General features: G+C 37.7%; 1 protein-coding gene across 3 annotated transcripts in view; it reads right to left on the bottom strand.

The window, feature by feature from the left end:
* The window catches only part of KDM5A (lysine (K)-specific demethylase 5A), a 54,613-nt gene extending 39,912 nt beyond the window's left edge, over positions 1–14,701 (bottom strand). For all 3 annotated transcript variants that reach the window (XM_010566205.1, XM_010566206.1, XM_010566207.1), the window contains exons 1-7: positions 14,492–14,701; positions 12,540–12,617; positions 11,371–11,493; positions 8,977–9,147; positions 8,357–8,491; positions 2,995–3,100; positions 2,370–2,458 (exon numbers count right to left, since the gene is read on the bottom strand). In XM_010566205.1, the coding sequence (XP_010564507.1) occupies positions 2,370–2,458; positions 2,995–3,100; positions 8,357–8,491; positions 8,977–9,147; positions 11,371–11,493; positions 12,540–12,617; positions 14,492–14,656 (867 nt within the window). In that variant the 5' untranslated portion in view covers positions 14,657–14,701. The remainder of the gene's footprint in view (positions 1–2,369; positions 2,459–2,994; positions 3,101–8,356; positions 8,492–8,976; positions 9,148–11,370; positions 11,494–12,539; positions 12,618–14,491) is intronic.
* Between the last annotated feature and the right edge of the window lie 31 nt (positions 14,702–14,732).

Raw genomic sequence — 14,732 nt, 5'->3', positions numbered from 1 at the left:
AAGTATTAATCCCAACGCAATAGCAAACAATTTTCGCAGGTGTTTGTCCAAGACAATCTCTCAACAAGAACAACACTGACTGGGAGATATTCTCAGAGACTAAAGAGAAAACCTTATCAACAGGTTTGACATTTTCTTTGCTGTTGCTTCCTGTATTATCCAAAGGACTTTCAATTTAATATAAACATTTACTATACTAATGAAGATCTGTAACATCATCTAAATGAGGAAACTGTGTATTACTTTACCACAGCTAAATAATTATCTTACATACAAATTTTTCCTAAGAACATTGAACTTCATGAATAATACTTGCTCCAAATTCTGCTGCTACTCCCATCAGTCACTGGGCAACTCAGGCTATGCATATTTCCTTCACACAGCCCAAAATAACAACAACAGAAGCAGTGGTGTAGTTTTTTGGGTGTCTGTTATTTTCATGAAGATGTCACAGAAACATGTGCTTTTCAGCTGATTAGGTGCACACAGTTGTGTTAAATACCTGATGTCAACCCCATCTTAGTTACACCAGCCTAGTTAGGTATGCAATTTCCTAGCTATGCAATAATACACTTAAGAAAATTGCTCAGGCTTCTTAAGAAATAGTTTTAAAAAAATCATGCAGTTCTATTAAGAGACATATAATATTCCCCTTTTTAAAAAAAATCCACACATTCACCCTCATGGAATATCAAGTCTGTCTAAAACACCAAACCAGTTGCTTTTGTTTATGTAGAAGGGAGGGAGAGTACCTTAGCAGACATTTCCAGGTTCTCTTCCCAAAACTAAACATGCAGTAAAAAGGCGATCATAAGAGGAGGCTGTTCTATGATACTCCCTAGTTACCTATCACTGATAATACTTTCTCTCCAAATTCATATTAACATATGCACTCTTTATGCTAACCCAAGTGATGATTTGTCAAATAAAAAGACTGCATTGAAATAGATATTCAGAACAAGCAGATCAGGGATTATGCAATAACCACAAATAAGCCTTCTAGCCATGGAACAAAACAGAGTCAGATTATGATGATACATAACTATATGGATTCAAGGGGAGGAGGGAATAAAAAGAAAAAAGTGCATTTTATTTCACAGTTAGCATTTCACAAAAAGATAAATGAATGAGGGAGAAGTATAAACAAAACTGCACCACAGTATTTTTCAGACAAAAGTTATACAAGGCTAATGTATCACCTGTGTACTTCAAAGACTGCTTTCCTTGAAGATCTCTCATCCAAGTATAAAAAAAGTGTGGAATCAAAATAATACTAAGTCACAGAAATTCACAAGATTACAGTTACAGCAATACAGTTTCAAAACTTGTTACTACAGTATTTTCACTTTCTCTTATAAATAAGAGTAAATGGAAAGAGTAAACAAATATAATTTTCTATAAAGAAACAGAAACTAGATAAAATATTTTAAAATTAAAGCATACTTAAACAAAATGGTCACAACACTTACACAGCCTAGGACCACCATATACTCAGAAGTAGTAGCACAACTGAAAAAATTCAAGTCATACAAATTCTAACTTAACTGCAATGGCACAATGATCTGTTTTTTAAATATCCAACTTCTCCCACTTTTTCCCCCCCCAGGAGGCACTTCCACATATAAAAATATCATTACTAGAGACTTTCAGTTGCCTTGGCCTTCAATGGTTGAAATTTAAAATAAGCTCTTGCAAGTGTTCTCAGGCTAAGATAAAAGAACAGCTGAATTATTAGTGAAGAGTCTAATTCTTAAGACATTAAAAGCATGCATCTTCATTCATGGTTAGATACACATGCTGAATTACGACATTTTAAAAGTAAAAAGTCACATGCTATGAAAGACATTAAGAACAACCATATACTGCTTTTCCACGGTTAAACATCAGAGCGCTAAACATTTCATTTTTGCCCTTAGGGGTTTCTCTTGCATGGACTCGTATAATGACTAGTTTAAACTCAACAGAAAAGACATGAAAGCTGGAATTGCTAAAAAACAAACTCCTGAAGTATTGGAGCACCTCAAAGTATCTTTTAAAGAAGACAAGTAATATTATACTTGTCCTACAAAGGGGAGCTCAAATAGAAAGCAAGCAACTGAAGGCTTGCAAGAACTGTGTCGCAAAGCAAGCCCTCAAACCCATGATCAACAAGTACCTTCACGTTGCAACATCCTTCCTGTCCGAAAGATTAAAACAGAAACTTAGAGCATAAATTATTTTTCAAAATACTGTTCGTTCTTCCCATAACAGTATCACCTCCTGCAGTGTTCAACCATTCATCTGGGGGGGGAGGGGTTTAGAAAAAAAATAATCTTAGTAAATCAATTAATTTCTTATTATGAGAAATCACTGCAAAGAATCAAACTTACGAAGTTGACAGAAAGAGTTCCTTTGCGTTGCCTCATCTGCATTCCAAATGCTTCTGATCTGGTTCCCTTGCGTCTTCGTGTCACCTCGTCTTGAAGTAAAATAAAAGTTAAATGTTATTGGTATCCCATCAAGATAGACTTAACTTGCAAAAACAACACAGATATCCAGCCTGGAACCCTGCCTTTCATATCAGAAACTACATGACAGTTCAAAGAAAGCAAAAATGCCTTGTTATACCTGGCCAATTTAAAATCAACAAGGATTAGGAAAACATATTTTGCTTATCCTCACAGGTGAACCCAATTGCCTCATGAAACAGAGTGAATTACACTCATAATTTGTGCACTTAGCTGGTAGAATCAGTTTCAGTACTGTCAAATCCTGTTTTCCCTTCCAGTCACTCAGTTCATGCAACAGCTGCTTAATTGTTATTGTTACTATACAACACATAAAGAGCTGAAACTATGCCAAGTTACATGAAGCACCCTGTAAATCTTTCTCATGAATGAAACCCTAGAATACTTAAGCTTTCTTTTTCCAGTTACAATGATTTGCTTACTTCTTAATGTTATCTCTAGAGACATTCAGAAAGATTTAACAGCTATGAGCCCAAGATTTAATTACCCTCTTTATCCTTTGCTCCCAGTGCCAGTCCCATCATCTTGGGTCCAGCTCCAAAGATCTGCAGCTTCTTTAGTTCAGTATTTCTACTCATTTCTCCTGCCTCCGCCTAAAAACAAAAACAAGACCACATCAGCACAAAGCATCAGTATTTCCCCTCCAGGTCTATTCATAATTTGTTTATATTCCACTCTCCCACAACATCTGCTCATCAAAAGAAAGGAAACAGAGGCATAAAAAGACACGATTTTCTGTTCCTAAAGTCAATGAACAAATGCAAATGGAATAAAAGACAGCATTTTTGTCCCAACCTCCCAAATTATTTCCCATTTAGTATTACAGAAACTACGGAAAGTCAACCATACAGCAAATAAGAGAACGAGGTTTGACATTTAGCAAAAAATAAATAAGAACGCTGCCACAGCAGTATTTTCCAAAATAACCATGATTCAGTCAAGTGCCTGGATGTTAACACATACACTGTTTCAACAGATATTTTTTTTATCTGCTTCCTTGAGTAGACACATACACATGACACTAACGAGTTCCAACCTACTGCCTGAAGCTTGGCTGCTCCTGGGTTTGTGATGAAATGTTATGAGTACCACTCTGAGATCACAGCTACTTCTGCTGCCCTTGCAATCTCAAAATCAGAGATGAAAAGACCGAATAGGTGACAACTCCATGCCCCTACCAGTGTTGTTTCCTGAAGTGTTCTCTTCAACTGAACTTCTTCCCATTTTCCATCACCAACCTACGTTATTTTCTTATCATTGCCACTAACCTAACAATAAAAAGAACCTCCATATTCTGTTTTTATCTGCAACACAATCACCTTGGTATTTTTCTTTATGTTGCCTCCTTATACTTTGCAAACTCTTTCTCACCTGGTATAGTAGGCCACTAAACTCTCATCATTGACAATCTTCCTCCTGAAATTCACTGATTTTAAAAGATCTCGTCAAATCTATCAATTCTGAAGGTGCGCACCTAATCCTAAAGAGATCATTCTTCAAGTAACTTCCCAATGATACTTCATCTGTTATTTTCCACAGAGTTATGGCCTGATATATCATGCAGGAAACAAGGTCCCTTGGGGTGACATGCGTTCACAGCTTTTAATAAAAAATCGCAAAAAACTCTTCCAAAAAAGTGCTTAAAATAAGTTCAAATGCATTTGCAATAAAGCTAAAAGAAATAAGATGATTTCCATTTATTCAGCCTAAATCAGTTGTTTTTCTTGCTTCTGAAACACATTAAAGAGAGATATAATTTCCTAGGCATTACTCCTCTAAGGAATTTTTAGTGATAGAGTCCCTGTTCCCACTGAACTGTGTATGCAGTATGCTAACTGGCATCTTTCCAAACTGATTATTGCTGATATTCTAATTTTGAACATTTATGAATTCTATGTTGCTATTAAATTATTTTCACTTTAGAGATATGTTACCAACTTTGTAAGCCCGCTCTGAAATTGCATGCTAACTGGCAAATTTTTCTCATAAGCTCCTCACTTTTTGGCTAACAAGCCATAAGGAAACAGTGACTTTTTTGCTGTACAAGAAAGCCTACCACCTGGAGACTTCATAGTCCCTCAGTTGCCATTTGAAATTCATTGACAGCTCATCCATTCTCTCAACTAACAGAACCTGATAGAATCAACCCACATTACATTTCTCAGCACAGTACAATTTTCCATCATTTCACCAACATGTATGAAAGGTCTCCACAATTTTTCTCTCCTGCTTTTGCGACCTAAGATAATTTTCTCAATGCTACCTGAAAAATAAATTTACTATCATATTTACTAAAGGTAAATCATTAATGTGCAGCAACCTCTCTTCCGTTCTATAGCTTTGTTTAAAAATGCATTGCCTAAATATATTTTCAGAACACCATCGCCCAGATTTACTTGCATTGCACTAGACCTAAGTGGATGCAATCCATTCACACTCAGATGGAAAAAGCTATACAGTTTTCAAAAAGAACAGGTTGGATATTGAAATGGAAATGTTTTTTAAAAATCAGATTCCTATATAACCTTATGAACACTGACAGGATATTGATAGTTTAAGGCATGAATACCAAAAGTATTCAGAAGCCTCAGTGAGTACTCTTTCTGTGGTGTCCTTTAAGACTGTATAAAAACACCAAACTCAAAACTGTGAACGGATGGAAGCAGAAATCTTGCATTTCTTGCCATTTTCTCATTGCTAACAACACAAAACTTCATCACACTTTTGCATTATATTTTTTCCATATAAGCAGAATGAACTTGATTAAACTGTGATTCTATTCTCAGTATTTTTCTTTTACCTTCTCAACTGCAAGCACAACCCAAAGGCTTTTCTTGTATATGGGCGAATCCAGTTACACTGGATTCACACACTATCTTATTCTATTGTCCTACCCTCATCAACATTTGCATCCCCACCCCTCCACCCCCCATATGCAAGACCAGAATAGTTACAACCAAGAATCAAAATATTTACGTGTTTTGGGCATTTGTCAGCATCTCCCAGAGTTCTCCTTTTTCACAGGATTATTCCCATGGAAGGAAATCTTTCAAGTTAAAAAATGGAACCTTATTTTATTAATTCTGTTATTCTGCAATCGTTTGTAAGAGAAACCTGAAAGCAGATATACTACTTTGAATTGGTTTTAACTTTTCAGAAAATTCTCTGGATGTTAAGTTAATATCCTTTGAAAAGACAGCACTTCATTGTCTTCTTTTTCCAGTACTGCATTTCTCTACCAGAAATCATCATGATGTAACCTCCTTAGAAAAATCCCTTGCCAGTTAAAATACATCCTAACAGATCATCTATGAAGATACACTACCCTTTTCTAAGAAAGCAAAATTCTCCTAAATTTAACCTTTCCTTAAGTGTATTCTCTTTTCCTAACCTGAATTCATTCTACCTTTTGTTGTCCTCTTCTTTAAAAGCCTTTAGTAATTCAGTTGCCCTTCTCCGGTTTTTATTTGTGATCGCTTTCTTCAGAGAAAAGGGAAAAAGAATGAAGCATTAAGTTTATTTTTGAGCAGAATCTCTCATCACCAAATTATCCTCTTCCTATTCAGAGACAATGTATTCAGCTGACATTTGATTGTAGTATCCAAAGATTCCCAACCCATCTTTCACAACGGAGAATTCTCATTCCCTATTTTCTTTCATTTTTCGCTTTGTTTGCTTTTTGAAAGTCTGCCGCACCCTTCTACTGCTGAGGATCTTTGTTTATTTCAGTAATTTCTGATTACTATCTTTATGCTTCCTTATTCATCACCCATTCTTAGGTAGTTATCTGCAAGAAGAAGATGCAGAGCATTTTTGGAAAGTACTTTTAGCACTTGGAAGAAATCTACTGAGACGCAATGTCAGTGTAGTTACGCAAGCTCACTACCCAGGCACTGGACTACTCAGCACACTACACAAAAATCATTCAGATGTTTCAGCTAGAGCAGAATGACATTTCTTATTTAGCAGGTTTTTACATTACTTGCATATTACCTGTTCTCTGAAGACTATCTAGACAATCTCTGGTACAATTGCAGGTAAGCACTTCAAACAATAAACAGAGTCCTGTCTACAATAAGGAGATGCACTGAAATCTGGAACAATTTCTCAGCATTCCCCAGATATTTACACCTCTACCATTTGGGGCCACTGAGGACAAATCTCTGTTTCTAAATACAGTTCTGGAGTTGACTTGAGAGTTATACATAGCTTCCAACATAGCCAAAAAAATACTTCTCCTGGCTATGCAAGTAGGTTGAGATTTTCCTGCATTAGAGAACTCCTTTCAGCCATTTTAATAACTGTAATGCTTAAAAAATAGCATGGCTACAGGCCTAGTAAAAGGTATTTAAAAAAAATATATATATCTATATTTACTTTTTGCAGACAATCTAAATAAAATCACCTCTCATTTCTGAAATGCAGCCCCTTTAAATGAAACGAAGCAGCTGTACTGCACCAGAATCACTTTTTCCAACAAAGAGAAATGTGAAGTACCATTACTCTACCAAAATCAGCAGGAGAAAAGATCCCACAGAATCTCAATAACATAGTGATGCTTTTATACCATGTATGAGAAAAAGGTCACACTGGCATTATCCCATGAGATTTGTTCAAATCCAAAGCAGAATTCTACATAATGAATGACTGCTTCAGTTCCTGTGGCATTCTCAGTTTTTCTAGATAGCTCACTAACAATACATGATTCGAGAGATCTGGTAAGATCACAGGCTGGGACTGCTTGTGTGATGCATTGTTATATGGCTAGGATAAATACCATCAAGTCAGCTTCAGTAAGTTAAGAAAACAGATAAAAAAAGACAATTTAGTCGAAATCAATCGACATCAGAGAAAAAGACGGAAGTTTATAAAGGATACTCAAATATCTCGGTGACAAGAAAGATGCATTTGTAAAAAAAGCAGTTTAAGAGCATCTGAAAAAACTTTATGGTGCTTAAAATAAGTCTAGAATGGCATCAAGCAAGTAGTTTGTTGCACATAAATCCAGCTTTCACTCATGTTCCACTGACTGGCCAGGAGGGAGCCACTAGACCTGCTGTAAAGGGCCTTAGGATGCTGCCTGCAATAGATATCCTTCTCAAAAGGTAAAGGACTACTTTAAATAGTGCAATAGAAGCAATGAAACCATCAGAACAAGCCTCCAAGCTTATTTCTAAAGATACAGCATTTAAAGTGACAGCACTTCAGTTTGAATTGAAATTTACTGGGGGGCACTCCCAGGATTTAATATCACCTAGTAGAATACCAGAAGTTCCTGTAACACCATTAATCCAGAATAAACTGCTTTTCAGTAGAAAAATTGTGGAAATCCTATTCAGTTTCAGCCATCACTGAGCATCTCCCCACATATCTGTTTCATTTCTTCAGAAAAACAGTCTGTCCCGCTTGAGATCATTAGTCCCAAGTGCAATTTCCACAATTAACAAAGACTTATCTACACATATTTGCATTTGTGTAACTAAAGGGGATATTTGAAAAAGTTTTAAAAAACTTTTCAAACTTTGCACAAGCAGAAGCTTCAACATAATTTCACAAATGGCTTTTTATCTGTTTAGATTTCACAGATATGTTCACTAGAAAGGTACCTAGGCCACTTGTCAATAAACAAAAAGCAGCTTTTAAAAGTTTTCAGATAAACAGCGCATCTACCATAAGCAAACCAGGCCTCAGACAGACATCCTTCTCTGGATTTTATTTAAATAAAGACTGCTTCCTAGTGGTGCTTTTGAGCAGGCTCCTACAGCCAAAGGCTGTTGCGCTGCCAATGCTGACGCGCTGGTGGAAAGAATAAGTGTTCTCTGTCCGTAAGAGCCAGTTAACAGGGGTACCTGGGATTTGACACGCCTGGTTCTCTTCAGCACAACATTCATTCTTGAAGCCTGCTTTGGGGAAGCCTGGGCATCTGAGCTGAGGTCCTCAGCCTCCACTTTTTCCTTAAGGTCCAAGTTTGGCTTTTGGATGCCCTAGAGGATCAGAGCACAGAACACCAGGTTGATTGATCAGGCAGCGCTAATCATTTCATGGTCTGTGAATCATTCTGTTTGCTAAGAAACAGGATGAGTGAAATCACACAGCATTACACAAGCCATTTGGACAAGAGGACAATTAATCCACACAACCTTCAAATAACGAAACTGAATCTCAACTGCCAGCTTATCAAAAGAGAGAGGAAGATATCTTTCCAGTTAATCATATCATCTTTTGCCCTGTTTTCCTTCCCAGTAGGGTTGGCCTCAGTCCTATAAAGAAATGGCTATCAGAAAATAACTACATAAGGTCACATTACAACTTCTAGCACTATTCTGTCACAGGTAAGTATGAGGGTGGTTCTAGGTTTGTTTACATAGCTAAAGCTTCTAAAAGCGCCCTAGTTTCGTACGCAATAACAAGTAGCATTCTAAATGCAGTTTGGGTCCCCTCTTCATATCATGAAAGAGACGCATCTCACCATAAGGCTGACCCCAGACTGGAAGAGCTCATAGGGGTATAAGATCCGTTCGTAGTGAGACTTCAGTAACGACCCTGTGCCTTTTCCTGGCAGGTAGCCAAGCCGACTTGCTACTTTAGACCATTTCTTCTCTTTAGTGACTACTTCAAAGCCTCCTTTGCTGGCAACAATCTGAAACACATGAATAAAAAAGTTAAGGGTTTTGAGCTGCTCTCACCACCTTGCATAAACCAAGAATCAATTAAATCAACCAAATGTTAAAAGATTCTATTAAGTGACAGAATCCTGAATTTAGATTTTGTTTCCTGAAGAACTAGTACTTTAATAACTAAGGTCTTACTTATCCTCATTACTTAATACATTTAACATGACAATTTTCCTAGTAAATGGAAATTGTGTACTGTCCTAGACAGGAGGAGTCCAACAGTTAAGATTTATGACATGTTGGAAAGAATACAAACCCCACCATCAGAACAAACTGAAAAGTTAACTCTCATGAGACTTGTACTCTGATGCAAAACACAAGTCTGGCCAGAAGCGAAGCCCATTCTAACAGACCCCAAGCAGAAGGGAGCATTGGAGCTCACAACTTCAGAGTTACAGAAAGTCTCACAAAAGCCTGAATGGCAGAGAGAGAACTGTAAAAAGAGGAAAAACTGAATTTACCTTCTAATTAACTCAGTCCAGTTTTTACACCTGCCTTCAATTGGTCTGAGTGTAGTAATTCACATACAGAACTATCACTGTTTACATATAACTAACATGTACCTAGAATGAAAAACAACAGACCATTTGCCTCCAAGCAATGATCCTAACAGCATATGAGTTGCTTCCTCAGAAACACTGGGCACATTTCCACTGCCTCCCTTCCCTTTACAGTTTCACTGCCAAGTAGCTTAAAACCCAAATGGATTGTAATTTCAATTATATTATTGCAAGACTAATAGCATTTCTACAACAGTGTAGTTTTGCATTACATTTCTTTACACAAGGACCAAATTTCATGCTTAATGTTTCACAGACTGTTAGAAACCTCAATGCAAAAACATTTTGTTACTGGAGTGAAATTTATGGTTTATTTTTGAGGCTGAGGTAAATTCAAAAGTCTAATTGTGACAGTGACAAATAAATTAGTTAATTCTGATTCCTCCTATAATCAGAGATGGATACACTTAGATAAAACAATAATATTATTGATCATTATTTTTCCTCATATTTACAGCAAAGTACTAGAAAAGCCATTTTAAATAAAACCATTCCTAAATTTCAACTTATCTTCAAAATGTACATGAAAAATTGATTTCTAAAATTATCTATACATGAACAATGACTAGAGAAGCCACTAAGTAACTAAATAATCTTAGACCTGTGTATCTGCAGTCAACTAAAATGTTCTAGCCTGTAACAGTGACCCAGATACTTCTCAGTACCACTATGATATTCTGCATACCCAGCAAACCACCACAGACATGAAAAGAAATTTAAAAAAATACCAAAAGACATTTTATGAGCTTTTCTCTGCATTTTATCAGCAATTCCAGACTGCCCAAAAGACTATGACTTCTTTCCTTAAAAATAAAATCTATTCAGATCTTTACATTTTTACTTACTGAAAAGAAAGAAATCTTGATGGGGAATGGAAACTGATGCTCTAACCTAGAAGCACTAGAACTACCTTGTTTTAATTCCTTACCTTGCAAGAAGAAATCTACCTATTTATAATAACAATCCATCCTTAGCAGATAAGTTTATAACAGTACATATATTTTACCAATGGAAAAGCAAATTGCAACAGAGATTTTATTTGTGTGCAAACTTTGAAAAAACCACACCAAACACAACTACAGTAGTATAAATTTCTAGCCAGCCTTAAGCCTAGCCTGTTTTGGAATTTAATTAAAATAATTATTCCAGAAGTTGACATTATAAACTCTCAAAAATGCATCTTTATGTCATGTGAAGAACCTCTGTTGGGATAGAGGAGGGAGCAATTACAACAACAATTCATTACAGAATTGCTAGGTCAGGACCTGAACGGCGCAAAAGTATACCGCTGCCTTCTCAAAAACCACCTGAAACTCCTGCAGCTCTACCACTTGTAAAAAAGGAGAACTAAAAAACAAGTGGCCAGATGACGTCAGGATGTTCAAGCTGTATACAAGGTAACGAATACATGCTGTATAGAATCCAACCAAAGGCAATTGATTTAACTGTGCTTGACATGTCTGCCATAACCATTCAATTTAAAAATTCTCTTTCACTATTTTTTTTCAAGTCTTTTATTTATTCTCTGTATTAATGAGATTAATGCTGTAAAAACAAGTCCTCCCTGTTGCTTGGCTTGAATGAAAAACAAGGTCCCTATCTGACCAAGGTCTACAATTGCTTACTCACCTTGCTCAGACTGTAGAGATCCAGTATTTTTCTCTCCACCACAGGGATTTTTAAATTGGATCCTTGGAGTTCCCAGAATTTTGCTAACTGATCCAAGAAGTCCAGCTTCACTCTTGTCATTGCCTGCAATCAATAAAGGAAGACAAATGTATATGTCCCAAAACAAGTGTGACAATACCTTGCAGTCCTGAGAAAAAACATGAGAAGTTTTTATAGAGTTTACATTTTCAAAGTGCAACTTGGCAAGTGAGGTATTTCTTAGTCATGTAAAAAAAAAGTAGAAATAGAAATATTGATAAAAAGAAAGATCTTTACAAGCAGAAAATTGTATATGCTTTTCTCTCTGCATTCAAAAGCCTACAAACCAAACTCCTACCCAGCAATTTCTTGGTTTGAAACCAAAATGCATACATATGAGAAGTCAGCATTCCAGGGAGAAACACAAGAGCAATTATTAAAATATATATTGGGGCGGGGACGGACAGGATTTACAAACACTTTTAATATATGCCTTAACCACGCAGAAAGGCCTCCTCCCTTGAGTATTTTTGGAGTACTCAAATCACTTTCCATAAGGAGACCCATTTACAAGCCAAATGATACATGACATTTTGGTATACAAACAGAGCAAGGCTTTGAGAAATTTTGTAGAGAAAAGGAAAAACCAGGACAAAATGAGACTCTACTGCTTTCAAGAAAGCTCCCATACATTTTTGAATCATAAAATTAACTATAATAAGCCTATAAAAAAATCAGTTCATTTTAAGGTTTAAAATGCATTATCAAGACAGTATAAGGTAACCAGAGGCTTCAGAACAGCAGTAAATATTTTAAGAAAAAAAAATTAATTGCCTGTAGATCTCTGAAGGCTAGACACTGGCTGCTCTTACTACACAACATGGTACTTGGCATTCATTTTAGACATTTCCAGTTGAATGTGAAAAACTCTTGTGGTTATTTTGGGTAATAAAATAAAAACCAGACTTTTCTCAAAGCCGTGGAGAGTTATTTTATATGAACTCTGCCACTGCCAAGTATAAACACTGATGTGGTCTATGGGTTTCTAAAGTCTCTCCCATCCAGAAACCTGCCAAGATGCAAATCTCAAGCAAGGAGACCTACTGCTCTCAGTGCAAACACAAAATTATATCAACAGTGGAAAAGCTCACCTCCAATTCATTCAGGCGCTGAATTCGTGGAGTGAAACGAAAACTTTGTACTTCACATGCAAATGGAGGCTGCCAGTCCTAAACAGACACAAAAAGATATTTTATTGCTTCAAGAAACTTCTCAAAAAAACTCATAAAAGAGAAGACCCTAACAATGTCTGAGTAAACAAGCTCCCAATAGTAAATGAGTTTCTCAGTACAACTGGTGATATCATTTTCCGTTTTTATGACATTCTTGTGCTTTTAAAATAATGTTCTTCCCACAGTATTTTAGTTTGGAGAAAGAGATCCTCACAGAATGAAAAATATAAAAGAAAATAAGGTTCAAAGCATTTCAGTATGCATTACCTCATACTGAGTTTAAATATGAGACATACCCAGTAGCTTGTTGGTTATTTATTTACTTTAAAAAAAAGTTCCCTATATCCTGCACATTGCAAAATTCTCACCATCAACAGTGACAAACACTAAATAAAGCACATTACTATGCATCTAACTTTTCTCATGTTTGTCTAGAGTCATTTCAATAAAGATAAGACCACCGGTTGGGAGTCCAATTCTTTAACAGAAATGCAGCCTTAAATAATGACTTTCTCAAAACAGTCAGCAGTTGGTTCAACCACAAGTGCCTCCTAGCCCTATCTCTCAAAACTGTGTTATGACATCAAAACAAGTATAATTCAGCTTTTTAGTACTTTTTAAGAAAGCTTAAGTTACAGTAGATTGTCTACCTGGCAATAAATACAACAGAGTAAGGACACCTCATTGCAGGTGGACAAGCTACACTAAGCATTTATTATTTGCACTGCTTCAGCATATAAAGGCCTCAAGCACAATCGTAAAATATTTACAGCTTCTAATAATGGAAAAGAATAATAAATCAGTAAGGTTAGTATAAAGCCTCTGATTTAGTACTTATTGCAGGTTGCAAATCAACCTGACGCATGCATCCTGCAAAACCCTGCAATGCAAACAGCTAAGCAATCATGGAGAAATACAAATGCATTCAACGGCCAGGAAAGTTCTAGTTATTCTCAATGAACACGATCTGGATCAGTTTCTTGTGGCCTCTCAACCTAAGCCATTCTGCTTATTTTAGAAAGGGCAAGCCCTTAGAGGTCAAGTTTTCACCATGTCATTAAACCAACTAAACAGATTCCAGCAACCCGGACAGGTCAGGAGGAGAGGAAGGATCATGAAATCTAATCAGTAACCCCTGTATCCAAGTTGTTCTCAGTTACATGCTTTCTTTTCAGTTTTTCTCATCTCAGTATTTTCAACTCTCTTGTTTTACAGCCATATTTAAAGTTCATTTGCACTTTTGCCAAACTGCCTGATGTTCTCATCTAAATGGTTTACCAGGTCACAGGGCAAGTCATCACAAAATAACGATCAAGTCATCGGAGAGATTAAGCTTCCACCTTTTAAACTGCTACGCATAAACATAATTCCCCTGCACAAGCAGGCTGGGGGCCCTTCTTTCAACAGTTTAAAGATTATGTTTCTAAACAATGAGCCATTAAAGAGAATACCCTTCCTCCTCCCTCCCCCCCCTCCCGGAGCAAACGCCTGATTTCACCTACAATGCCTTCGCAATTTTCACAAGTAGGCTGTTGGGGTGGTTGTTGGTTTTTTTTTTTAAAAAGTAAAAAGAGCGTGAAGTCCCGGACGCCGCCATGCGCTGCTAGCTTCTCACCTGCTCGAAAACAACCTCTGCAAAAGCCAGCTCTGCGGTCAAAGACTATACAGGTTCCTTGGTGTCCCTGGCACGGGCACCGAGGCCTATGGAAGGCGACACACGAAACCCCCAGCGAGCAGCGGGAGCGGGGGAAAGGGCTCCCCGGGTGCCCTCGTCCACCGCTCCGCCACCGAGACCCCGGGCCCGCTCAGACCTTCCGGCGCCCCCCGGAGAGACCCTCCCGATCCCCCCCCCGGCCCCAGGCCGGCGGTACCTTGGGGGGCCGGATCTTGCAGATGCCGGTTTTCTCGGCCAGGCCGCGGATGCGGCCGATGAAGCCGAGCGGGTCGCTGAACTCCTCCCAGCTGGGCTCAAACACGGGGCACTCGGGCGGGGGCACGAACTCGGCCGCATAGCGCGACCCACCGCCCCCCGACATGGCCGCAGGGGGAGAGCGCCGCCGCCGCTGGGGAGCGCACCGAGGGCCGCGACGGGGCAGGGCGGAGAGGTGCGGC

Source organism: Haliaeetus leucocephalus, unplaced genomic scaffold (assembly GCF_000737465.1).
Source record: "Haliaeetus leucocephalus isolate CR32 unplaced genomic scaffold, Haliaeetus_leucocephalus-4.0 Scaffold206, whole genome shotgun sequence".
NCBI classification, from domain to species: domain Eukaryota; kingdom Metazoa; phylum Chordata; class Aves; order Accipitriformes; family Accipitridae; genus Haliaeetus; species Haliaeetus leucocephalus.
This window is presented reverse-complemented; position numbering and strand designations above follow the sequence as displayed.